The 27,967-nt window shown below is 40.3% G+C and overlaps 1 protein-coding gene across 4 annotated transcripts in view; it reads left to right on the forward strand.

The window, feature by feature from the left end:
- The window catches only part of KIAA1468 (KIAA1468 ortholog), a 168,138-nt gene that overhangs the window by 131,213 nt on the left and 8,958 nt on the right, over window positions 1-27,967 (forward strand). For 2 of the 4 annotated variants that reach the window (XM_019521674.1, XM_019521656.1), the window contains 10 exons: window positions 1,270-1,318; window positions 2,416-2,513; window positions 3,773-3,879; window positions 4,972-5,071; window positions 9,695-9,777; window positions 10,767-10,830; window positions 13,895-14,033; window positions 15,065-15,181; window positions 16,564-16,652; window positions 25,229-25,299. In XM_019521674.1, coding sequence (XP_019377219.1) covers window positions 1,270-1,318; window positions 2,416-2,513; window positions 3,773-3,879; window positions 4,972-5,071; window positions 9,695-9,777; window positions 10,767-10,830; window positions 13,895-14,033; window positions 15,065-15,181; window positions 16,564-16,652; window positions 25,229-25,299 — 917 coding nt within the window. Of the gene's footprint in view, window positions 1-1,269; window positions 1,319-2,415; window positions 2,514-3,772; window positions 3,880-4,971; window positions 5,072-9,694; window positions 9,778-10,766; window positions 10,831-13,894; window positions 14,034-15,064; window positions 15,213-15,672; window positions 16,053-16,563; window positions 16,653-25,228; window positions 25,300-27,967 lie in introns of those variants that run through there. The other 2 variants (XM_019521650.1, XM_019521665.1) reach the window with 2 other exon arrangements.

The raw sequence follows: 27,967 nt of genomic DNA on the forward strand, positions 1-27,967 counted from the left end.
ATAAGGTGCTCAGTTATAAGCAGGGAACCTGGTTTTCTCTGATAAAAATTGCAAATTCTCTGATAAAAACCCTAACATCTGTGATTAAAATGAAACACCACTATATATGTATATGTGTGTGTGTATATATGTTTCAGTTGAACGCAATGTTTTATTGATATATTTACAATTTTAAAGCAGTTTGGATACCTACCAGTGCCTCAATCACGATAATAAAATGAATTCTAAGTACCTATAAATTAAGTATTTGATTTTGGGTTTTTTATCATGGAAAATCAGAGCTCTCCCTGCTCCCATCACTCACCAAAACGCAGGTCCAGGCCTCTCGCTCCCAAGCCACATGCCCATGGCCCTGCTGGTATCTCTGACTCCCCACTCCCAGCCGTGCTAGAGAGGACCCCAAGCTGCAAGGGCTATGGGGCCAGGGACCCAGGTCTACAGCCCCCTACTCCTGCCAGCACAGGACCAGACTCCCCCTCCCCTGTGGGTGGCACAGCCAGAGCAGAGCTGTGGTGGAAGGGGGTCAGGTGTAGGCTGTCTGCTGCGGGCTTAGGGCTCCCTGCCTTGCTGCCCTCCCCCAAGGGCCTCTGCAGCCCATCTGGCCCTGCCGGCGTGGCAGGCCAGGGTAGAGATCCTGCCCGCCAGGGCTGTGGAGGCTCCAGGGGGAACACAGCAGGGTGGGGACCCAAAGCCTGCAGCGGGCAACCCACATCCACCCCATGCACAGATCTGGGGGTCACGTGCCACTCTCCACCCCCACCCCTCCAAAGTACATAAAGCAGTGGAACTGGCCCCACACCTGCACCCCCATACGAGCCGCCTGCAGCTCTGTCCCACTCCCCACCTGGGCCCTGCAGCTGTGCATGGCACCGAGCCCCATGTACCGCCCAGGCTGGGCAGAGGCCCCAGCCCTACCCAACTCCCTCCCTATGAGGACCTCAATTCGCCGCCACCCCCACCCCACATCAGACTTAACTGCAGAACCTGCTCTCCAGGCTGCCTGGCAGCCATGTGCATGTGTGCATGCATAGTGAAGGGCTTTGTCTAGGTGGCAGGAAGTGGCACCAGCAACACTGGCAGGGAAGAGGGTGGGCAGCCAGCACTGAAAGCAAAGCAGCTCTCTGCTGCAAAATGTTGCCTTCACCTATTTTAAAACATTGTTCTCTGTGTCTTCAGAATTTCCTCTGCTGACTACTTAACTCTTTAAGAAACATGAATGATTTGATTTATGAAAGGTTTTCTTCAATTTGGTTCATACCCATTCTATAGGTAAAACCACAGTTCCAGGAAATCTTAAGACTGTCAGAAGAAAATATTGGTGAGTAGTGTGTTTATTTTTTGTCTGCGTGTTTAAAAAAAAAAAAAAAGAAGTCATTTTCTGAACTGAGTCCAGAGTTGCTGCTTTTCTCTAGAAGTGTTCTATAAGAACAATTGACATTTAAAGTCTAGAATCCAAGGGCATTTATACACGTATGTTTTTTGTACCCAGACTTGCCTGAGATCTTGCACATTGGAGCAGACTCAATTGATAGAGTGGCAAAATGTGCATCAGCGCACAGAAAATGCTGGTGGTATGCTTTTGAACTAAAATACCTTCTATGTGTGTTAGTTAAAAGCGTACCGCTGCCATTTTCTGCACGCTGATGCAGATTTCGCTGCTTATACAACTGCAAGCAATGCAGCATCAGGCACTTTTATATGTAAAAATGCCCCAAAGTTTGAAAATGAAGTTTAATTTTAAATTGACAGTGCTGCCTATTTATCTTTTGTTCTGCCATCTTTTCCAAATTTTCCTGCCACCTGCTTAAATTTAAATGCCAAAGGAAGCTGTTGAGTGTTTAGTACTTTTGAAATGTTAGACCCCTTACTTGGATAATTAAATAAGGATTTTAGGCACCCACTTTGGAAAAATTTTTGTTTGAGTCTCCTAACTGGGACAGTCATCTTGCCATTAAATTGATCTAAGATTGGTACAGATACACACCCAAAGTTCCCACCATTAGTAGTGCTGCTGTACTGCTATTATGATTGGTAACACTGGAAGCTGTTTTCAGTATAATTAAACATGGTTAGAGGCTGTCTAATGGTACAGTGCTGTAAGATTCTTTAGAGTTGGAGAGCTTTTCATTAGCCTTTCCAGTGTTCCCAGCAATGGTGTAATTGAACTAGTGTGAACAATAGCATGGATTTTTTAAAATAAAAATCTCTTAGTGCAGATGAGGTTTAGGAATAGCAGCCATATCTCTTCTTAGTTTTGCTGCTTTGAAGCCTAGCATGTCACTGGAACACAAAACTGTAATTTAGTTCTATTCCCTGCTAAAATGTTTAACAGTTTTAAATAAAAGTGTATGTGTGGGTAAGTTGCCCTAATATTGATTATTCTTAATGGAATTTTGATTTAACTTTTTCTGATAGTTCTATCAATGACTTTAGATTCCACAGCAGGAAATGGAGTGCTGACAAAGGCCACAGTTCCCATCTATGCAACAGGAGTCCTTACATGTTATATTCAGGTAACAATATTTTTTCAAAAACAAGCAAAATGTCTTGTTTTTTACATTGGAAATTTGCATTTTCTCTCTTAAATACTTTAGGATGACTGGCTCTACTGTAGTCGAGAAATTCTCATACACAAACATTAATTCGAGCTTCTACTGTAAGCATCAGATGAATTGAGTTATCGCGAACTGTAGCATAAACAAGACTCCTACCAGTCAGACCTTTTAATGTGGTCCTTTATAATTTATACTGGAAAGTCTGTGGTCTTCCAAAGAAAATAAAGGAGAGAGTTTATTTTAAACCGATTTAAGAAAACAAAAAATGCAGGTTTTATTTCTTTATAGATCTTGAAAGACTACAGTTGAAACTCTTTATAAATGTTATGAATTAGTCATTCACTGAATGTGTGAAGCACCAGTGGCTTTATTGATTTACCATGTCTTGTATATTTTTTTCCTATTGTGGGCTGTTTTCTGTCCTTCTGATTTGTTGCCTGGTATCTCAAGTTCTTACTGAGTTCTCCTCCACAAAAAAAACAAAAGCAATACATTCTAAATATAACACTTTTTACAACATGTGACAGTATCCTTTAAGAGCGTTAATGATTGAAGGGACATTTCAACAGCAGAACATGATATAACAATATCAGAAAGCATTTATTAAAAGTATATTTAACTTATTATATTTAAAACATTTAATCAGTGCAGTTTGATGTTGCTTTTACAAATTGTGTGGTACTAGCTTTGCCAGCAACTGCCAGTCTTACGCATTTCTTTATTATGTACAATAGAGTAGCTCTCTTGCTTATTTGTTTAGCTGGAATCGGGTGACAGCCTTTAAATGCCAAAAAACTTGGAACAGCTAATATGGAAACAGGCAAGTTTTGGTATATTGTTGTTGTAGCTGTGAAATGCCATTTTTAATATTTAAGGAAGACAAAGCCTTTACAGCACATCCTTCTTCTGACACATGCATGCATGGTAATGGGAAAACTTTATAGATCGTTTGTTAAATCTCTACAGGTTACAGTGAGTGGACAGTGAAAAATATTTCCAGAAAATGAACTGCTTTCATGTTCTTACTCATTTGGTTTCATTGAAATGGTGTTGAAATATCTTTTGCAAATGAATTTTCCTTATTCTGAAACATAAAAGTGCAAGCCAGTTAAAATCCTTTCTTTTTTTTATTCTGAGAACTTCTTGTCTTTAAATCTTTAACCAGCTTTTTTGGCATAACTCAAAAGATGCAATTTATGTTGCATCATTTCTTTTAGGAAGAAGACCGCAAGCTGTTAGTTGGATTCTTGGAAGATGTGATGACTATGCTGTCACTCTCTCATGCTCCTCTTGATAGTCTGAAGGCTTCTTTTGTGGAACTGGGGTAAGGAATATACAGGCAACCCCCGCTTAGCGCTCTTAATTGGTTCCGGAAAAACCGGGCATTTAGCAGAATAGCATTAAGCGAAACCAGTTTTCCCATAAGAATTAATGTAAATAAATATAATTTGTTAATGTGGCTCCCCACTAGAACTATAAAATCATGTAATTTGGACATAGTAATGTATGTAAATGGTTTATTTAACACTTTGAAGCAATGTACAAAATTGCAAAAGAAATTAATAAACTATGTACAGGTTCACTTTCACTTTGCACTTTCTAAAGCCATCAAAATCACTCTTAGGGCTTCTTTCAGCACTTGAAAGAGTGACAGAATCAGGGCTGTCAGTTCCAGGGGTTTTTGAAGAGCTTGGCTGAGGATTTTTTTAAGGGGTAGCTGCAGGGATTGAAGCAGATGGCAACAGAAACAAACTGGCACTAAATTGCACAATGAGGCTGTATGCCACTGATGCATTGTGGTGCTAGTGTAGGCTCCCTGTTGCCAGCTGTACGATGCCTGTGAGCATTATAATGAAACTTGCTGAGTGTTAAGTGGGATCGGGTATCAATGTAAAACGAGCATTATAGCAAAACAGTGTTAAATGGGAGGTGCCTGTAATGCAGAATAAACATTTAAATGTGTTTCTTGAAAATTTTATTTAAAAAAACAAAAAAACTGGAATAGTTCAAATAAGCTGAGCATTTTTTTTTGTTTTTATATAAACTGAGCTCTAAAACTTGGATAAAAAATGTAATGTTAAAATCAATATATAGCTAGTTCAGACTTTTAAGTAGTGAATTCATGTCTGTGATTTTAAAATAAATTGTCAAATACAGATTATATGAGTAATTTGTCATTGGATTAAATGAGAATTTTAAAACAAAGTGGCTTTCCTGAAGTTTTGCAAAGAATATGCATGCAACCCATTTTCCCCCACCAGCGACCACAAAAACTGAGTTAAGATGCTCCCAAAAGTGTTAGTCTTCAAAATGTCATGGTTGGAAACAGTGACATTGGGGAATGTCTTTTCAGTTTGTAATAAGGTAGGCCTCTGTATGCATAGATAACATTACATTGACTTCTGTTTTCTTTTAGTGCCAACCCAGCATATCATGAGTTGCTGTTAACTGTACTGTGGTACGGAGTTGTCCATACTTCAGCTCTTGTTCGATGCACAGCTGCTAGAATGTTTGAGGCAAGTAATATAAAAATGCATATGAACAGCTTGAAATTTCAATACACTACTTTAAAAAATGTATATTATCTGAATACGTGTATAATCTGTTCTAAATTTTATAAATGTTTCTGAACAAATAGGTTGTGTACTGTGTGATGGAGCAGGAAATCATTGTGTTGCACAGTTTTGGTTCTGCATCTGTATTGTTAATAGCAGACACTTCACTGAACAGAATTGATGCTTTAGTAATTTGTGGTGGTAGTTTTCTTCTGCTTCTGATTTCATTATTAGATCTGATCTCTGCATGCTGAAAAATGTCCACTGATTAAGAAAAAGCATTGCTGAATTGTGTTCAAGCCAGTTAATTATATTTTTTTAATGAGATCCAAAATGTGCTCAAGCATTCAGAGTTTCATAATGACAACTGTAACCTCATTCATGTTTTGCTAGTAAACACTTACTGGATTTGATTTTATAATTCACAAGTTAGCTAGATACCTTATTCTAACGTAGAGGTGCTTAGTCCACAAGCCAGATCCAGCCCCCAACACTAGGTCATCCAGTCCATGGGGCCTCCCCACAGGTCCAAAAATTTGGCAGCAGGTGAGCAGTACCACCAATCCCCTGCTGCCAAATTTCTAGACCTATGTGGAACCCCATATGCTGGAGATCATGGCCCTGTCTGCTAGATCAGGCGCACAGGGTAGTGTGGAGCTCAGTCCCAGCCTGCAGGGTCTGGCATAGGTGGTGCAGGGCCTGATTTGGCCCTACAGAGTCAGAAGATTGAGCAGTACTGTTCTAATGCTTCAGAATAGTAGCTTCAACAATTTCAGTAACAGCAAGATATCTGGGTATTTTGTCTTTCACACACCTGAAATATGTATTATTATCACCATGCAACCAGTTTCTGTTCTTTGTATATGTGATTCTGCTACTTTTCTATGAGTAAATGCCTTGATTTACTGTGGGGTTCTTCATGGATATAGGATTGAACCCACTTGGATCCAGTTATAGGATCAGAGTAGGCCAGCTCCAAGTAAAGAGAAAATTTGAATTATTAATTGCATTTATGTGCAGCTTGTGTATCAGATGATATGTTATCAGTAGCTCATTGCCAGCTACCATAATGCTTTTTTTTTTTAAAAGATCTCTCACTGAACTGAATAAAACAGTAAAGCTTTTCCAATATTTGTTTTTTCTTTTTTGAAATATTTCCTTTGGGGTCCAGATTTTGAGTAACACTCAAGGCAAAAAAAGTCTTCTGTTACAATAATAGAATATAAAGATCCCCAAATAAAATGTGGCCCATTGCTGTAGGCCCTGTACATCAGGTCCTACTTAGTACGGTAGATTTAGGACAAATGGAGTAGAAGTAACCATGAAACTAAACAGGCTCCAAAGCCAAAAAACCCTATATAGTTTTAAGTGTGAGACAATGGTTCCACTGGAACAGAAGTTAAAAAGACCTGTTGTATGACCTGGGTTAAATTGGTCTTTATGCTTCAGGTTCTTCCATGTTAATTTGGCCACTTAACCCACCTTTAATGATTTGTAATCCCTCACATCATCTCATGTTTGTTTGTGCCTTGGACACAAATAGAATAGTAATGCTTAGCTTTCCTTTACTTGGCAAGTCCTTGAAAGACCTCAGTAATCAAGTCACAAAGAGCTGTTGCTTGAGCTTCTTCCATCCGCCCAAATTGAGGTATAAAGGAATAGTTATTTCTTAAGAAGCCTTTTAATGATGTCTGACAGATTACTTTCTAATGTCCTTTTTTAACTTTCTCTTGAAGCAAAATATACATATATCCAGTTTTAGAGATTTCCTTTTAAAAAAAACCCCTTTTATGGGGTTTCTTAAATGGCAATAGTTTGCAAGTAGCTATTGAATAATGACAGAGATCTTTACATGACAAAAGCTCTAGTTCCTCCCTTGGGAGGATTTCCTTGGCACAGGTACTATGCTTAAGACTGCCTTCAGGATCATAGGAAAGGAGGACTGGAAGGGACTTCATGAGGTCACCTGGTCCAATCTCTTGCTCAAGACAGGATTATTCCTGACTAAGCCATCCCAGCAAAGTCTGTCCAACTTGCTGTTTAAATTTTCCACAGATGGAGAATCCTCAGTTTCTCTAGGTAGCCTGTTCCAGTGTTTGGCCACTCTTATAGTTGGACTCTTCAAGGACTCTTGCAAAAACCTAATGTAGGAGGACTGGAACCGTGGAGTGGGTCAGGTCAGCTGAGAACTTCTTCATTAGTCACTGTAGAGTAGCAGAGCAGTCTCTGGGTAGCTGAGACAGACTGCCATGGCTTAAGCCTAAATGCTAAGTTAAATTAAGGATCCTCGGTGTCTTCAAGATTATAAGGGCACAGAGGTGACATAAAGCCACTTTAATACCCATCCCGTTTCCCTCAGCTGGCAGGTCCTATACTATACCTTCTAGGCTTTCTGTGTTTTAACAGCTACAGCAAGTAGGCTTATAGTGGAATCAAATTACTTGGTAAAAATGCAGCTGTTTTAATCTCACTATAAACTAATGTGCTGTATGTTATCTAACATTGCCCTTTCAGCTGGTGCTTTGCTTCTAATTTAACACTGATGCAAATAAGTTTGATTGGTACTGGTTTGAACACAATGCATGTTTAGTTGGGCTGTGAGCTTTGTTGGTCTGTGTGGTGGTTTTAATTGAATTTGGCTTACCATTCAAATGTCACACACAAAATAAAGCATGTTTTTTGGCAGATTAAACTCTCACAGAACTGAGATGGCATTTAATTGTATACTAATTACATGAATCCCAACTTCTTGTTTGAAACAGTACATTTGCTTAAGATTTTGAGGCTGTTTTCAGTTGACCTCATCATACGTAATCATAGAAAGCATTAGTATTCCATGTAACAGTTGTGGGAAATCTTGATGCTTTTGGGGAGTACTTTTAGTATTAATTTTATAATCACACTTCAAACTAAAGGAAAATTCTATATTCATACCAGTGTAGCAAGTTGTGGAGTTCTTGCTACACTATGTTATGCTATTTTCTATTGTAATGTAAAAAAAGGTCCTGCCTTGTGCATTCTCTCTCACTCTGCCTTATTTGATTTCAGTTGAGCTGTAAAATGCCCAAGGATTATGGGATCCATCCAACTTTTTATTTGTAGGGCAGACATTTGGAAAGCACATTTCTCCCTGTATTGCACCACTGATTTCTATAATAAAATGTGGAATCAGTGAATAAGGGTTTTAACTTAAGCATACAAGTGCTTATTTGTATAATGAAATGTAGAAATGTGTTCTGAAGTACCACTATGAAAAGTCCCAGTACAGACGATTAATAATATTCAATATGGTAATAGGGTATTACTTTCCCTGTTTCCTAGCCTTGTTCTTTTCTCTGGTTTCACTGTTTGAAAATGACAAGAAAATTGGTTTGCTACCACTGCCAATGTAGGGGGTGGGAAATAATATTGATATGATCAGAAGACATGGCAAAGTTCTCCCTAAACCTGCAGGTTAGGATTCTGCATTGTTTATAATTAATGGATCCAGTAGACAGTAAAATACTTGCAGCATAAGATAGGAAGCATGTTTGCTTTCCTTCTACCTTATAGATACTGCAAATAAAATACCCATTTGATTGACTCCTTGAAAAAAATGGGATTTCTCCTTTAGGATTTGCTGTCCAGGCACAGAGACTTCTGGTTACTTAACTATATTCAGGGAAACCGCATGCTAGGTTCTGAAAGAGGAAGTAATGTAGATCTTCTGGAGTGATTGTTAACATGCCCTTATGATATCTGAATTTGAAAGGATTTTCAAATATTTCCAGGTGAAAGGAAGAATTGGTTCACCGTACTGTTTGTTTTTCAAATTTGGGATTCATTGCACTAAATAATTTCTGATCTCTTACATAGAGAGAGTTTTAGGAAGTATTTGAAATCTGATAGTGCTGATTATCAGATTGTTACCTGCATAGACCAGCAAGGATTGTTTTAGGATGTGTACATACTGCTTAATGGCTGCTATATTTGAAGTATTCCTAAAGTATTGTACTGTAAGAGACTGTAGTGGTATCTGGAAAAGTGCTTGCTTTGCCAAATACAAAAAGCATTTGAGGCAGAGTTTGTGTTTGTAACAGTGGCCTTTCCTTCCTGTTTGGAGCTTGAAAAACACCTGCCTTCTCCCTGGCAAGGCAGTTTGTTTTGCACCTGTCAGACATGCACTGACAATACAGTGCAATTCCATTAAGTTGAAACCTGTTCATTTACACTTAAAGTCCAAGTCTGACTTGCATCCTTTCAGTATTTAAAATAATCTAGTGATTAAACCACATGTTGAACTTTAAGAGCTCAGTTGAGTTTTAGAATAACCAAAACTATAGAAATTGCACCATACAAGGCTGCCGGAACAGCTCTAGTTAGTTTCTCAGGCGTGTGCTGACTGCCTGGCCACTGGAGCTTTCTTCATGCTCTCTGCATATATAAAGCACTAGTGTAGCAGTATTTGCTTATCTTCTAATTTTGGTTTGCTTTTTGTGTTTTTCTTTCTCTCTTGGTTGTGCCGTTCTTCTTCCCATGATACTGTGCTCACTCTTTCCGTGCATCATCTGTGATATCCCCCCCCCCCCCGCTCCGACCACTCAGCTGTTGGTGAAGGGGGTACATGAAACTCTGGTTGCTCAGAGAGTTGTTCCTGCTCTCATTACTCTCTCCAGTGACCCTGAAATGTAAGTTTCCTGACTGTCTTATACATCCGGCATCTCTCTTAATACTTACCAAGAAATAAACATCAGTTTCAATAGCTATTCCAGCATCAAACTGGGACATTTTGGAAAAGGAGTTGAAGTTACTCCTTTTTGATTGCAGGTAATATAGTTTACTGCAATGTCTGAAGTAAAGACAGTTTTGCAATGGCCACACAGTTAATTTTAAATATGAATGAACGTACAAACTTTAAAAAAAAAATTACGGTTTCATATTTCAAATCAAGAGCTACTTAATTCTGAAATTCTTTTGGTTTCTGGCCTTAGTAGCATTAAGTTGAATGGGAAAATATTCCCTCTAATGCTACACAAATTTAAGTATTTTTTTCAAATTAAACTAAAGCCTGTAGTATTAAAGTACAAAGTAGTCCAAATGCACAACTGTGTGTGATCTCTGTTTAAATAACTAGTACTTCACTATCTGACCACGTTTTTGTGGGTCAACATTCTGATGTAATATTTCTTTAAAGTTGAAGAGGGATGCTTTGCTAATCTCACTAACAGGTTGTTACCTGTAGGTGCTAGAGCATGAACCAAGAGTCATAACCTTTTTAATGTCTTGTGTGGATGACTTAACCAAGAAAGACCAGTGAGTTTGCCTGCCCATCCTCAGTCACAGCTAACCCAGTTCTCCTTCCAGTTTACCAAACCGTTTTTTATTGCATGTTGACTGGTTTACAGCTGACTCTTCGAGGCATGAGTGAAGCCTTAGTTGACAAGCGGGTTGCTCCGGCCCTTGTTACCTTGTCCAGTGATCCTGAATTGTGAGTTTCTGCTTGAGATTGAGTTAATCCTGTCTCTCTTTTGAGCATTTTTTTTCCTGGTCTGCCTTTTTTTGTTTGTCATTGCTAGAAACTAATCCATCTTTAAAGTACTAATTTTGAACTTGCATTATTTTTAATTAATTTAATTTGTAATGTTTAAACAGCTTAACCATTTTTCTCTTTGTATAGCTCAGTAAGGATAGCCACAATTCCTGCATTTGGTACCATCATGGAAACAGTTACTCAGAGAGAGGTGAGAATCTTGTAAATCAAACTGTTGCTCGATTTTACAAAGAGATGAATGAGCTGGACAAGTACAGTAACTTATTGATGATCTGCAGAGCTGAACAAGCTGTTGATAAATTAACCTTCTCGGTTATGTTGGAAAGAAACTGCCAAGTGAAACTTATGATATAAAACTACAAGAGAAAAGAAATGGAAGGTAACTTTTCTTGTGCTAGGAGTCAGTCTCCCAACTGATTGACTTCTAAAGTGATTCCCAAATGTAGTACAGTAATACAAAATGCAGCATGAGAGAAGTCAGTTGACAAGCTGGGAATGAGTAAGTTGCATTCTGGGGTTTTAGCGATAAATAAGCTTAGGATCTTGTTAGGAAAAGGTGTTAAATATTTCAGTAAGGCACTGGCACTCTTCCCTGAGTGAACCCTCTTCATTAGGAGGGTAAGCAAAAAAAATTCATAACACTTCTCTACCTTGTTCATATGCACAGAACCGAGCATAATGTAGAACAGTAATATTCAACCTATTTTAACATTAAAATGCCATTCAAAGTTTAAAAAGCCAGTCAAACATTAAAATCAGAAATAGGCCAAAAGCTGCATTTGTACCAGTTCCACATGTGCCATGAACTGTGAGCTCTGGTTGCCACAGGCTTTGGCCGGAGCCACCACATTTGTACAACTCCAGATCTGAGCATCAGCACTGCTTGTCCCTTCTTCCCTCTGCTGCTGAATTCAGAGAATTCATGAGGGGCTCTGGCAGGCATTCCAGTGATAAGCTGTTCACATGGGCTTTGTGGAGTGTATCTGGCCTGCAGGCTGCACCCACCTACAGGCCACATCTGCCCACAAGCCATAGGTTCAAGTAGGAAGTAGGTTTAAATAGGAATAAGTAGGAAGAAGGAAAGAATTGCTGCTCAGCTAGATCAGCTGCTGACCACCTTGTTCCAGCCTGTGGCTTCAAAACCCGGTTTCAAGCCAATGCAAACCAGGTGGCTTCAGCACACCAGCGGTGGGGGGGGAGGGGTTTCCCTGAGCTCGACCCAAGACCAGGCAGCTGGGAGCTGTGCCTGTGTTGCTGCCACTCCTTGCAGCCATCCACTCCCTGGCTGGCTGTTTAAATAGCTAGTACTTCAGCATCGCACCATGTTTTTGTGGGTCAACATTCTGATGTAATATTTCTTTAAAGTTGAAGAGGGATGCTTTGCTAATCTCACTAACAGGTTGTTACCTGTAGGTGCTAGAGCATGAACCAAGAGTCATAACCTTTTTAATGTCTTGTGTGGATGACTTAACCAAGAAAGACCAGTGAGTTTGCCTGCCCATCCTCAGTCACGGCTAACCCTCCTTCCAGTTTACCAAACCGTTTTTTATTGCATGTTGACTAGTTTACAGCTGACTCTTTGAGGCATGGGTAAAGCCTTAGCTGACAAGGCACATGTGCCATGAACTCTGAGCTCTTGTTGGCACAGGCTTTGGCTGGAGCCACCACATTTGCACAACTCCAGAGCCCAGAGATGAACATCAGCACTGCTTGTCCCTTCTTCAGGGACAGCTTCTAGCCTGTGGGGAGCTGCACTAGATCTGGGCAGCTGGAAGCTGAGTTCACACTGCTGCCACTTCTGCACCACAGCAGGGGACGAAGCGGGGAGAAGTAGCAGCAGTGTGCACGCAGCTTTCAGATGCCTTCTTCCAGAGTAGCTCCCCACTAGCTGGAAGCTGCACCCATGCTGCAGTGAGAATAAGGCTAGCAGGCAGGGAGAAGAAACAGCAGTGGCAAGGGCACAGCTGGAGGCTCTCTGGGCCCAGCACAGCTCCTCACTGCTCTTCCCTAGCACATGTACCAAGAACAGGCAGAGCCCTTGGGCTTGAGCCATATGTTGCCAACCCCTGAGCTAGAAAATAGTATTTGATAATCTAGTGCTGAAGTTGTGTATAAAATAAGATAGATAGTTATGTTTTTAACTTCCAAGTGGTAATTACAGTCTTAAGGAACCAATAATGGAATCTAACTGGGCAATATGTGAATTGTTCCTCTTTTGTTTGGGGTGTTAAAACAGATGGTAGATCAAAACTGTTGATCATGTTCACAGTTTTGTAGAATTAAATAGTAAGAGCAGTGTTGGCTTCATTCTGCACAGTGTTTGTATAGTAAGTGATATAAAAAGCTGTTTTCTGCTGAGCTTGCCTACTTCCTGCAATTTCAACATGTTCTTAAATCCTAAAATAATGTGCTTGAGAAAATGTGAGTCATCACTGACTACTTACTCACAAGTACTTGGAAGATGGATAAGTAACTATTTTATAGTTTGGAATTCATGTTAAATATGCATTGAGATAAGTCCTTGCTCACTATTATAATCCTGCCTGTGGAGTAGAGAGGTGATACTTTGTCCAAAACCTTAGCACAGAAAATGCCCAGAGGAACTTTACAAAATTTAAAACAAAGTTAATACTGTTCAGTTTTTTTTCAGTTTGAGAGTAGAAAACGTTGCCAGCTTGTATATTCTGGTTTTCTTTGAGAGCCTAAAAATGCTTTTACTACTTTCCTGGTCTTTACTCAATAATGTATTCAGAATCCTATTTAATGTGGTTAATACAATACCTACTTTAGCCTCTGACCCATGTGATTTCCCACCAAATTAAGTATCTGGTATTAAAAACAGTGATGGAGCACTTAATACTTTAGTATTAATAAAATAGGGGGGGAAGCTACGAGTAAAAAGAGATAGCTCTTAACTTCCTTAATAGCTGTTGAAAGTTTAAAACAGAATTAAGCAAATGATAGACAGGAGAGCAGGTTATATGGGAGTAAATTAAACCAAGTAGACTACAGCTAATTCTGTGTCAGTGACCACAGGTTACTTATCGGTATTCTGTCTGATATTCCTAAAACGGAGGACACACCATGCAATTAAAGTATCTTGTTGCAGAGAAGAATTTTCTACATTCACAGAAAACCTCAGTTTTAAAATATGAATAATTGAAAATTGATAGAACGCCAAAAGTGAGTGGCTTCAATGTTTTCTGATGATCAAGCTTTTTTGTATTAACCTTTACTTTTCTGTGAAATTTAAGCTACTGGAAAGAGTAAAAATGCAATTGGCTTCTTTCCTGGAAGACCCTCAGTATCAAGACCAACATTCTTTACATACAGAGATTATAAAAACATTTGGAAGAGTTGGACCTAATGCTGAGCCAAGATTTAGAGATGAATGTAAGTTTTATTCCTCACTCTCATTTTAATTGCCCCTTAATCTGCACTGGTTCTTACAGTTTCCGGTTTTGGAACTGTGCTCCAGAGGTTTTTGTATTTGATTATCTTACACAACTTTTCAGTTCTTACTTTGCTGTTTTTATTCGCGGAGGAAAATGCCTACATTTTACCAATTGAAAGTCCTAGTAAATGGAGGGAGTAATGAAAGTGCCAAAGGGCTGATCAGTGATCATTGAAGCCCAGTCAAAATATTTTTACCAACTTCTAATAGACTTAGTATCAAGCCTCAAATTGCTATCTTTGTTTAAAAGCCTTAGATTTGTGACATTCCTAATAAATATCTTCTTTAGGTCTAACACAGATCTACAAGATAAAAGTGGGTTTCTTTAGAAAGGAAGAAAAAAGGCAAATGGTTTTATTCACAGTCTTTAAATCTAAGAGATGGGAAAAACAATGATGCCCCTTTCCTAAAGACAACAAAGTGAAAGTAAAAAAAGTATTCGGTACACTTCGTCATAAGACTAGCTAATAGAATTTGTAGTATTTATGGAGACAACATGTGGAATTTGAATAATAGGGAATCAATATTGAGAAATATGTTCTGTAAACTGTAATCCTTGCTTATTCCAAAGATATATATTTCTTAATTTTAAGAGCTCATATTTTATTATCATTTTCTTTTAAATCTATTTACAACACACAAATTAAACCCCTGCTAGTAGTCCCACTAGAAAACCATCATTTATCAGATAGAATACATGGGTATCAGAAGCACCTTGTGATTTTTGATCATAATAGCACTGTGGCAAATGTTGGTAAAAACTTGCTTTTTTTTAAAGTGATTTACAGTACCTTACATTAACAATTTGATGAATTTAGGTTAGATTTTAGGTGCATTCCTCTTACAGAACAGAATAGGAAGAAAAGCTATTTTTTTATTCCTAAAGGCTGCTGCAAAAATGACATTTCTTTTTAAATTCATATAAGAAGTAACTTAGAAAAGAGTTTTGACTCATATCCTTACTTTTCAGTTGTTATTCCTCACTTACTCAAATTAGCCTTGGTCAACAACCAGCAGTCTGTGGATTCCAAAAGACTGGATATCGCTACCCATCTGTTTGAAGCCTACAGTGCTCTTTCCTGTTGCTGTATCCTTGAGTTTGGTTATCTTTTTAACTGGTAATTGTTTTCTTTCTTTTGCTTTAAATATTTGAGATATGAAATAGTAGTTTTCTGTCTTTGTACCTGAAATTAGTTTGAAATAATCTGACTTTTACCAGTACCTTTCTTTAAAGAAAGTCAAGTATAAGTGGGTGGATGCATGAGGCTAAATACATTCTTCACTATTTCCCTTTATTTTCCATCCTTGTTATATTCTGAATATGGTGTGTGTAGATTGATTCAGTATTTTTCCATGCCCTCTTCATCATTATTTTACTTTTTTACCTGTTACCAAAATAGCAGAGGGAATATTGGCACTGTTTGATAGCAGTGGGTGAGACCCAGTTAAATTCCAGACATTGGGATTTTTTTTGTTATTTTAATGACAATGAAATCTTCAATAAAATTATTTTAGTGACACAGGCATATAGCAGAATTTTTCTACCTTCTTTCCCTCCCCTGTTATACCCACTTTCAGGGACAGATCTAGGATGTCCCGAAGTGGGTAGGGAAGGAGCAGCAACCTGCACTGCATGTATGGCTGCACCTCTAGTTTCCACCTTCCTCCATCTCCACTAATGCAGTTAGACTGCCACCCTCAGGAGCCTCCATGGACTTTATCCCTAAAACAGGTGAAAACTGCCCTCTCATTCCCTTTCTTCTTCCCTTCCCTCCTCCCCAGCGTGCTTTACCCCTGTTCTAGGGGAAGGGAAAGTAGCAGAGCCTTTTCTGCCCACCCCAGCTGTGCTGCACCAGGACTGGTCTTATCTGGGAATTGGAACACCGACAACAGAACAGCAAAAGAATAGTTCCCCCCTCCCTGCCCCATCCCCTCTAGGAGCAGGCATAGAGAAGGGGGCACCCTTGTCCATCCCCACTGCTGCTTTCCCTGAGCCCAGCCCACTTCAGCTCAGCTGGGGCAGACAGAAACAGTTCTGGTGCTTCCCCCACCCCCAGCACAGTGAGAAAAGCAACAGTAGCAGGTGTGGGGGAAGGAGGAGGATAAGGATCTTCACCTCCTTTAAAGGCTTAAAAAAATCTCTGGATGCTACTGTGATGTGGTCCAATCCAAAAACGGTGCAGCTGTGCCACTGCACCCCCACTGTATCCACCCCTACCCACTTGTAATCCTGTTCCCAAGAGCACAAACTCCCATCCTGGTATCATCATTGGGTCTCAAGTACTTCCTGGCTGTTTTTTCCATTTAGTGTTGACATGGTTTTAGGTCACTTAATCAGGGTTGATGGTCCACTTGACCAAATTAAAAACAAATTCTGTTGCATTTTTGGTGACCAACATGTTCCCTTGAAATTAAAATAATGTCATGTTTGATTGCAAAAGTCATCTGCCTTAACAGCCTTTTTGTTAGTCATTTCAGAGGATTTAATGGTCAACCACTTTTTACCTGGGCTCAGGTGTTTACGAATTGACATGGAACATCTTTCACCAGAGCATGAGGTGAGCAGCTGACATACTTATCATTCTGCCTTGAAGTACAAAAGAGAGAGATTTAATTCTTCACCCTAAATGGCTGGGATTACTGTAGTTCATGGATGACTGGTGCCAGCTTAGTCATGGGGGGCACATGCCCCCTCAGCAACCAGTCAGCGACCGGGGGGTGGGTCCCCTGCAGCCAATCTTGCCGACTTGGGGCGGGGGGAGGGTCTCCCCGCGGCTGATCACGCTGACCGGGAAGCAGCCACAGCACTCCCAGCCGGCACTCGCGGGGAGGGCACTGGCACTCCCACCTGCCCCACCACCACCACCCATTGCCTAAGCGGGGAATGCTGGCTGTTGGGGGGTGCACCAGTGCTCTCAGGGGGTGCATGTGCACCCCCTATGTGTTGCCACTGTTGTAGTTACTAGTCACTTGTCTTAGATTTAAGTTAGAGCAGAGATGTTAGTGAAGTTTGAAGGTACTTTAAAAAAATTCTTTTCCACAATAGAGTATTCCACATTACTCCATAGACATCTAAGTGTGTAGTCACAAACTGAACTCTTCTAGTAAGGGGAGTTACTACTATTTACTGTCCCTTAATCAGAAAAAAAGATGTGCTAAAATCAACAGAGAGAACGTGAAATAGAAAATACAAGAGAATATTGGAGTTAGAGAGGGAGAATCAGAAATGTAACCAGTTTTAGTGACAAGTAAATCAAGTCAAGTCAGTCCTGAGGCCGCTGCAACCATTGGGGTACCTTGGATGCTGTAATATCCCTCCTAAGTTAGTTGAGTTGCTTTGTATTAGTGGCGATTCTTTTGAGCCGAGTGGTCTGGCAGCGCCCATCTTCTCCAAGTAAGGATTGCCATTGGCTCACAGGGAGCTTATCTACCCTTTGACAGGTCTTGTTTTTTGTCCTGCTGGGTGTCCACACACCATCCTCACCCAGGCTAGCCCAGGTGGGGGTGCTGCTTAGTTGCCGATGACCCAACCATGGAACAGGCTGTACTGATTTACGTGGTACCCTGTAGCAGACCAAGAGAGGCCTGGCCTAACAAGACTGACAAGCAAGGGAGAGCAATAACACTGAAAAGGATAAAAGATTATTAATGGAGTGCAGGTTGGCACACTTCCCTTGATATAATCATTTTTTAGTCTTTCATTACCTGAAATTGGAGGAAGTTCACTATAAAGTGATAGATGGCAACAGGTGACCAAAAGAACTGGATTGGAACATAGGGTTAAAATGAATTTTGGCTACAGGAGAGCTCTGCATACTTAAATAGTAGATGCCTGTTAAGGGTGGAAATGAATTTAATGTGGTATGTAGGGGTGGAGCTGGAAAATTGATGTTGAGAGACATAATGTTCCTACTAGGGTGCTGTATTAAGGGATAGAAGCTTCACCATTTGATACTTACATAGCTATAGTAGAATAAGTATTTTAATATAGAAAAGATGTATGTTTCTGGATAATTAGGTAACTTCTGTCTAGGAGTAAATTGTTTACAACTGCTTGCCTTGTAAACCTACTTTGGGAAATTTTTCAGGTATTCATGGAAGTTTTGTTTGACTACAAATGCATTAGCAATGATTCTGCTAGTTCCCAATTGCACTCTTGTCTAAGTTACAGTTTAGCTAGGAGAAGGATGAGCCCCATTTAGAGTGAATTAAGGGTAGGGAACATGAGAGCTAATTTTCTTGAGTACTTAGAACTTTTGGACAAAGATGGTTTCCTACATCTGCAGAGGGACTATTCCTGAGACCAAGGAGGATAGCTTTGAGTGATAAAATGCAACCCTTGGGAAATCCAAGGATTCTTTACTTTATATCTGTTACCCAGTATTCAAAATCATAATTCTTGCTTCTGATCATGTCATTTTTTTAAATAATATTTGGTTTTAGTTTTTTTGTTTTGCTTATGGGTAAATGTAGATCTTTTAGCTAAAAGGGCATGTGGACTTTGAGGAGAGAATGTTAAACTGGGGAACTTTCTAAACTTAAAGGGAAGGAACTTGACTGACTACAGAAGGGTTGAGTCAGGAGTGACAGTAATGATCTGAGCATCAGTCAGAGGCTACAGATTTGAACTTCCCTTAACCTAAGTAGGCCTGGAAAAGATCTGGCTGGGTCAATGTGTTCAGAGCCTGCTTGGATGACTGTAATTACTGTACAGTGTATCACAAAACCTAAAAATAAATGGAGAAATCTGCAACAGTTACATTGGATTTGGTTTAATTTCTTCTCTCCCATTTTATCGCTTTCAGTGATGGTTTCTCTGATGTGAGAAATTACCTTTAATTAAAGGATATGTTTCTGAGTGCATTGTTCACACATGCATTGAAATGTGCTTTTGGATAGGTGGGTTCTTTTCATAATATGAAGTATGTAGTGATTGGAAATTCTATCAAATTATGGAAAATTTAATGAATTTTTTTTGAGAAAACATTTAGAACAACAACTTGAATGGGAGTTTCCATTCCCTTCCTGGGGAAGAGGAGTGTATGAATGCATGAAGTTGACCAGAGAACCATGCAAGAATGCTGGCCCCAGATATGCTTCCTTCTTCCTATGTGGACAGAGAGATTTAAATATTTTGGGATTGCATCTGCTGCTGGATCACAAATCCATTCTGTCTCCTGTTTTGTGCAAAACAACACCCCCCTCCAAAAAAAACCCAAAAAAAACAACAAACCGAAATAGTCATGCCACATAGCTGTGCTGCTTTGAAAAGTGCAGGATAGCATAATTTAGGCCACAGGTGTCCAACCTGCATCATGTGTGCCACAAACAGCGCGGTTAGCTTCTGTGTGGCACACAGCTGATGGAGGGTACAGGCAGCAGAGTATGGCAAGGAGCAGAAAGCAAAGCAGCAGATCAGGCAGGGAGCACAGGGCAGAGAAGTGGCTCATTGGGCAGGGGAAGGGGATTGGGGTGGCACAGGGCTTAATTTGTGGCACACCTGCCAAAAAGGTTGGTCTTTACTGACCTAGACAGTTACAAAAGCCAGCTGGTACACTTCACCACTAATGTGTGTATATGGTTCTGTAGTAATCTGAGTGTGCTGTAGCATGAAGTGGCAGCACTGATAATAGTCAGCACTAGCTCAGTTGGACACTATATTGTACATGAAAATACATCTAGCAAAACATCTTGAACAAACTTAATTACTGTCAGGGAGGAGTGGCTCCATGCTATCACTCATACCATGGCTGTTCTAGAAAATAGCTAGTGTCAAGGCATCCAAAGAAGGAGCACATAGCCATATTCGAAACTACAGCTTTTGAAAGAGATTGGTATGGGGAATGTAGTCATTGCCTGTGATTTGTTTGGAACACCATTACCACTAGCAAGCAAGACTTTGGTCTTCATTGCTGAAGTGAGATCTTTCATGCCCCTATAAGAATAGCCTTTGGAACAGGTATTTTCCCACCATCTTCCACATCTAAGACCACTGAGGAAGGAGAAAAATGAAACGTCCTTCCTTTGGTACAGGGTGGTTGTGTTGCTTAGGAGGCTGAGAGAGTACGCTGCTGCTGCAGTGGGAGAGATAATTGAGCGCTGTTTTCTAGGTACTGATGCCCACTAATTCAGACCCTCTTTGTCACTGACCAGTGAGGAAAAATCTGTGGCTAGCATTAGGTCAACTGGCTGTGTCTGACCTATCCTGCACACCATCAAGCCAAGACAGAAGGTTCCTCTATAGTATAACTCAGGCTATACATGGACATGTACCTCCCCACAGGAAACAGGCAGTTTTAACTTAGCAGATTGTATGGGTACTTTTTTTTCTTCCAGAAGATCTTCTGCATAGGATTATGGGATGCTAGCAGCAGCCTGCTGGAAGACCTGGGGGCAATGACTGGAGAATGGAAGATGGTGTTAAAGGATTTTGTTTGTATGTTGTGCATTAGTCACCTTTTGAGTTTCAGGAGGGGTACAGGGGCAAAGGGCATGATGGAAATGGCCTTTAATCCCCATTTTTTAACTTTGTATCTCCCTCCCCACACGCCTTGTGCTTTGAGAACAGGAATACTGTACCATGTTTGGTTTACTTATTAATTGCTGCCATCTGTCAGACTGTCAGACTCGCTGATGTCAGAGGAAACTACCTTTATCCCCTTTTAATTGATTTTTTTCATAAGTACTATGGGAAAAGTACAAACTTCTCTTGTCACATTTGGAGGGGATTGTATTCTGTCCTACAGTCTGGGTCTGTGGTCTCTTGATTTCCTCCCAGCACACTGGAAGAGACAGGAATTGTCACAAGCTTGGCAGGTAGCTGAATGCAGTGGCCTGGCTACCATAGTCCAAGTGTTCCCAGACAATAAAGCATCCAGAGTACCCTAGTTCTATCTTCTTTTTTGCCAGGATAGTTCCATTTTCAACATCTGTCCTGCGCATTGCATGCGTTTTGGTCACAGGCACATTTTTTTGCCCGTTTCTGAAAATGGGACAAAAGCAGCACTTTTTAACATAAGGAATTGCCAATTCCCCAGCATCCCATGGAGCATTGCCCTACCGCCACCCATTACTGTCTCTGGTTCTCTCTCCACCCCACCCCACCTCCTGCACTGTGCTGCGGCATACTCAGCTAAGGCCAGAGTTCAAAACCTGAATGTACTTCCCGGGGCAGTGTTAATGTCTCGCTTGAGATTCAGGACACATGATCTCCCTAGCCCTCCTAGGTTAGTGGTTCTCAACATCACTGGACTTGATGGCCCCTTCTATAACTTCGGTGAATTGAGTGACACACAATTTCCAAAACTAATTTATTTACAGTAGTGCTTACCTCCCAGCAGAGGGGCTGGGCGGTGGGGTTGGGGGTTGGCCAGGCAGGGGCCTGAGCCTTGCTTGCCTGCTAACGTCCTCACACCTCGCAACACCCTTCAAAGGATCTGGCGGCTCCACAGGGTGCTGAGAGGCCCTGGTTGAGAGTCACTGCCCCAGGGGATGGTGAGTGCATCTCCTTTCCCATCTCCCCTCTCCACATTCACTGTCATCTCACTCTTTTACTGTTCATCCCCTATTATCAGGACTATTAAAACTTGCTTTTCTCCTGCATTGCCCAATTTACCTATTTTCCCTTCCTCTTCCTGCCTTGAATGACGCAGCTAAAAATGTGATTTAAAATGGCTCTTAGGCCATTCTTTTTTCTGGATTGCATGAAATCATATTCTGTTTTAACACGTTTCATCAGTGCTCAGTCCTCTTCCCCAGTAAGCAATAATGCAAGAAGTGATTTTGTGTGTTCTGTGTGATGTGAGATGGTTTTAAAAAATGCTGTTTTTTTCTAATGTTCTGCTGCAGAAAAAGAGCCTGGCCATTCAAATGAATTGAAACTCTAGCAGCCTATCTATTGTCAATACATTAGAGAAGTTTAAGATGTTCATGTGAGGTGCAACTGGTTCTGCTGGTATTTTTCAAGGCTTCTGCATATAAAACGCATTTTTCAAATAGAAATGATTTACTCTTTCAAAAACGTTTGATATTTGGGACAACAATACAAACACCGTATCTGAATATTTTGTGAAGTTTGGTGCTTTTGCTCTATAAGGTATATATGGTAATTAATCTGCTTGGTTCAAAAGGTTCTGGTTTGTGGGGGGTTTTTAAATCTGGGTGTGAACGGCTTTTTAAAGAGCACTGCTAGCTTTAGGACAAAATCCTCTGTCTTCAGGTGACTTAAGACTTGTGGAGTTGTTCTTTGAAATCCATTGAGGAGTTTTTACTATTTTTCCTTCAGACTTGCTTTTGAGACCAGTATTATAACAAGTGAAGTCCAAGTCAGACATATCAGTAGGCTCCTTCTTTCATGATGCCATATAAGAATAGTATACTATTCATCTCACGCCCAGTACTTTTTTGCAGTGGTATCCAGTTTTGTTTGCCCATCAACCCCTCAATGTTACCAAGAGCCTTAGATTTCATGAGTTGGGTATCACTAAGCTATTATCAGGTTTGGGCAAAGCCGTCTTGTTATTCTGCAGTATTTGAGTACCGCTTCTATTTTTTCAAAGTTCAGAGATTGTCTAAATAGCTTTGTGATCAAGGTTGTAAGCAGTAGGTGATATAGTACTGTATGACCTATAGCTGCATTCCTTTGTTCTTAGGCCATTCTGTGGCATATTTGAAAAATGAGTTCAATTAAATTTATGAAGTTACCTTACATCCCAGTTGAAGCCAAATAAAATCTTTTTTTGGGGGAAGGAAACTGATACACCTGGAATAAATTATTATCCAACTTCTTGAGGCTCTACAGAGGCTACACTTGAATAATAAAGATCTAAAAATGTTTATGTTCTTATTGTGTTAGTCCATGTCACTTTTCACGGGCAATCCCATTGGCAATTGTGAGCATCCAAGCTAGAGAGAAAGAAAAGAAATTACCCAACAGGTATTATCCATGAATTGTTCTCTGGAGAATACCTGGAGCCCTGAACAAATGCCCTCTTTGTATTTGTATACGTTCTGTTATATTCTAGATACTACATATGAGCTTGTGTATTTTGTGATTGTGCACTTACACATTTTGGATTCTGTTTTATCAAGAAAAGACAGTTGTGTGTATTTTCATATTGACTTTCTGAAGACATAGTTTCATCACTTCTCTCCTTGTGCATTTAAGAGTACTTCGGGGAGGGGGAGTTCTTGTCAGTTGAGATGACAGCAGTGGTTGCAGTCCTGGATATATTGTTCCTCACATTTTGGTTTAGGACTGCATGGATGTGTGCATTTCCAACAGTTACTGCTTATTGATTTTGCCTACATACCCCCAGCACTGTGGATCCTTCGAGGCAAGGGATATGTCTATACATAGCACAGTGCAGTCCTGGGCAGTTAGTTGAGCTAGCGTGTGCATTGCAAGTGGTATAACTGTGTTTAATGCTGTGGTTTACTGAAGCTAATTAGCTGTATAGGGAAGCAGATTATACTAATCCAAATGGAACTCAATGCTGATGCATCTGCAGTATCTTGGAGACCCAGAGTAGCTTGTTCAGACAGCTCATGTATCTCTGCATGGTGTCCATTGTGCTGTATCTATGGATGCACCCAGCATACTCTAGAACTTCAGTTATCTTGGTTTAATCTTCAGGCTTGTACCATCCTTTAACATTTCAATGCAGGGGTCGGCAATCTCTTACTAATGCTGGTCACAGCTTGCAATCTGGCCAGCACCATGGGCCACCGTACTCTCCAATGATAGTAAGCAGAGGCTGCAGTGAGGAAGAGGAGCCTTTTATACAGGCTGGAGCAACCGGAGTTGATAGGCAATACCTTTAGTAAAATATGGACTGGATTGGACCTTCACAGGCCGGGTTTGGCCTGCAGGCATAGGTTGCTAATCCTGTTTTAATAGATAGCAAACAAATTGATATTGGTATTGACAGTGGCTTTTTTGATGCAGGCACCTTTATAGTAATTTGACTAACCAATTCATTTCAAATGTGCTGTGTTGCAAAACAGTCATTATATGGAAGTAACTCTTATTACCCAGAAGGAGATAAGTCTCATTTTTTTAAATCCTGCTACCTCAAGAAATAATTTATTTGGGTCCATATGTTTAGAATCTTGAATCTTTTGGGAACTTTTTAATCTTTTGGGAATTTTATTGATCATCCTTTGGGACATAATGGCTGGTTTCAGTAGTTCCTGGCTTTGTCAGACACTTTAATTAACTTTTAATAGGACAGCCAAGAAAAAGTAAAGCAAGGAAAGTCCTCAGTTTTCTATCAGCCTGTGAGCCAAAAGGTTTCAGTTGAGTGATTTCTGTAATAGGTGTTGGATAGATTTACAGTGTCAGTTTGTGCATATTGACTGATTTGCATAACCGTTTCAACTGCAGTCTAAGGTGCTGAAGACCATACTTTAGTGTGTAAGCCTTCTTTTTAGGCCTCTCCTGTCGAGTGCATTTTATGATTTGTATAGGAACAGAGGTCTCTAATAATAAAATAGAATCCTTTTTATTCAGCCACAAAGGATTCAGTGAACATATTTGCAGATTTTTTTCAAATAAATTTCAACATTGTAGAAATAAGTATCAGCAAATAAAAAAAAGTGTCTATAGATTCCCGGATACAGCGGCACTAACAGGCACTGTTACAAGGGTACACCAGCTTAAAGTACCACTTCATTTCCACTGAACAGCTGTCTTGTGCTGCCATCTCAATTTCTCTTTGCTTTTCCTGCGTGTCACTTTTAAGGATGATTGTAAGGGTTAATAATGAGGTAAACTTAAAAATTTTCATTTCACTATTAATGATAGCTCTTCAATGAACAGAAATCTTCATTTGTTGTTGAAAAATGAAGGCATTTCTATCAGATGGGAAATTAATGTGGTGCTTAAAGCTTACAACAAAAAGGCAGGTTTGAACTGTGGTAATTATTTTTAAAAAGAAAAGAAAAAACTTTTGTGCTGTGCTTATAACTGCAAAACATTATCAGAAGTTTGCATTTTAAATGTGCCTGAAAATAATGTAACATTACTTTTAAAGTAAATTAGAATTTCAGATTTAAGCAGAAATCCTAATGTTGAAAAGTAGATATCTGAAGTTCTTGTTTTTTTTTTTTTCCTCCCTCACTCTGATTTGTGTAGGTTATTTTAAGCTCCATGATAAAGGAGTGTGAACAGAAGGTGGAAAACAAAACCGTCCAAGAACCACCAGGGTAAGATTTCCATGCCTATTCTCTTGTGCTGTCAAAGCAGAAGTCTGTGGATTATTTTCTGAATGCTGTGCTGTTCCCTAATCCAGCACTTGCTTCTGTGAATGCTGCATTGACATGTCTTTTGTTTAGCAACAGCTTTCAGGAGTTATATCTGTTTATGGTGGTTGCTATAACCAACCTGTGAATTTTCATCTGCTTGGTAGACATGAACTTTTCTCATGTTAATGTCTTTACACTTTTGCCTATTGCCTTACTCCCATAACAACTTGCTTTGAAACCAGTGCAATATATTTAACTTGTTTATACCTCCATTTTCCCTGTCTGACACCTTTTTCTTTCCCATATTAAACAAAATAACTTCATTCAACAACTTATTACTTCTTTTAAAGTAATTTTTCAGATGCTTTGAGAATCAGGCCTCAACACCTTTTGAGAAGTGTGTTTTATTATATTATAAACACACCTGATATGGGTACTCAGACTCAGTTGTTAGTGATTATGATATTGTGTAATCTAGTTTAGTAAATGGACCATAATGGCAACAGAAAAAATTCTGCAGGGTTAGTAGCCCAGGTTTTCCAGGTCCTCGAAGACTTAATGTCTGGGTTCTAACCAAACTAGCCAGAAACATGCCTAGATTTCTACACCCTTTTTCACTCTTAATATTGTTGTCTATTCTAATGAATGAAAACCAAATTGATTCTCTCTAGTCATAGATTTTATGTGTGAAGAAACTCTATCCTTAAAACATTTGAGGAAGTAATAAGAATTTAAAACTGTTCTTTTTTTGGTTTGTTTTTTTTAATGTTATAATATGGCTAAAGGATCATATCTAGGGTAGCAATATCATGTTTAGTTCAGATCTGTTTGCCCCTCCACCACTTGGAGGAGCTCAGCAAATGGATGACATCAAGGGTTTAACTTAATGTAACCTTTCAGAGTTTCATTTCATTGTCTGCACTTCACCTTTTTCTTGTGCTACTTCTTCCACTGTCTGAGGAGAGAGGAGTAAGCGTGAAGTGGACTCATTCCCAGTGCATTAGTTCCTCAGCGAGTTTCGGTGCGTTTGCTCTGCATAGGGAAATAGCAGAGGATGGATGAGCAACACAAATGGCAGCAGAGCAGGCAGGGGTGGGGGTGAGGAAGGGAGAGGAAAACTGTTGCTCTTCCACTTTGATCACAATACTAAGTGTTGCCAAAAAGGAATGTGCCTCAAGCTTTCTCCTGTTTTGGGAGAATAGAGGAAAAGGAGGAAAGCAATTGAAGTAAAGCATTGGGAGGAGCAGAATGACACTTCAAAAGATTCAAAGATTGGAGAAACCCTAAGGAAGGCAGATGTAGAAAGACTGAGGAGAAAAGAATGAGAAAGGGAAGATTAATGAGCTACATTTAGAGAGAATCTTTGTGACTTCTGGTGGAGGAGGTGGAGTCTGAGAGGAGAAGACATGGGCCTGTAAGAGATGCTACAAATAGTCATCCTTCAGTCCGTGCAACATTACAAGTGTTGGTTGTAGCACCTTTGCCAAGTGGGCTTGAGTTCAGTTAAGTGAGTGTACTCTATTGTGCCACCTCCCCCTATACTGTTTTCTCCTTAGTGACTAGCCAAATGCAGGGTCTTGTATCTAGCTTGAGTTAGGGAGATTTTGGGAGTCAAGTCATGCATTTCTTTGACTCAGTGCTTTGTTGTTTGTTTGGGGTTCTGTTGGGTTTTTTTCAATGAGTGTACAATGTTTTGTTTTGCTGAACAGGCTATGTTTGCACCTTTAGAACTGAACAATAAAAAGAAATGGAGTAGTACAATGTCCATCTAAAGACAGAGGTGTAAACTGTTGTATAGAATGTCTAAAGAAGGAAACGTGGTGCTGCAGTTTCAAATTTATGACTAAGCAGAGTTTTTAACAAGAAGGCTTCTGTAAGGTTGCAGTTAATAAGGAGATAACTTAGGCTGCATACACACAAGAATCTCCTTGTAAAGAAACTTACCCAGAGCTGCATGCACAGACATTTGAATGCTGAGGTCATGAAGAGTGGAAAGCTTGAACTGTACAGCCAAAGAGGGGGACCTGTGCACAGGGGCAACACACAGTGGGTGCACATGCACCCCCTAACTGTGGTGGTGCACCCTCTACAAAAAGGCGTCGCAAACACTGTTGGGCGGTGCCTGTGAGCAGTCACCGCTCACCACCCCACTGCCAACACCACCAGCGGTGTCTGCAGGTGGTCTGCGATCCCTGCTGGCCACCACTGACACTGCCGCTGGCCATCTGCAGGTGGTCACCAACCCCTGGTCAGCGCTCACCCCACCCACCATGACCGCCAGCAGCATCTGCGGGAGCTCCCCCGCTTACAGCCCCCACAGTCCCACAGCCACTGTGTCATCGTCATCGTCCTCCCCCAGCCGCCAGTGGCACACATCATTCATCTTGGCATGCGCTGCAGGCTTCCTTAGTCTGCCCAGCAATAGATCACAATGCATAGGGCAGCCCTGACTGACCCAGACTGCTCATGGTCAGCCTGTTGTTTTTCCCTGCAGCATAAAGTGGGAGTTGTTAAGGGGGGTTGTTCTAGAGTAGCAGAGTCCATTGACCAATACTGTCTCCTGGAGGTGAAGAGGAGAAGCTGGAGGACCATATTCTCTCTTGGAGGGAGGGGGGTGTGATTTTAACCC

This window comes from Gavialis gangeticus, unplaced genomic scaffold, assembly GCF_001723915.1.
Source record: "Gavialis gangeticus isolate Ggan-Ray unplaced genomic scaffold, GavGan_comp1, whole genome shotgun sequence".
Classification (NCBI taxonomy): domain Eukaryota; kingdom Metazoa; phylum Chordata; order Crocodylia; family Gavialidae; genus Gavialis; species Gavialis gangeticus.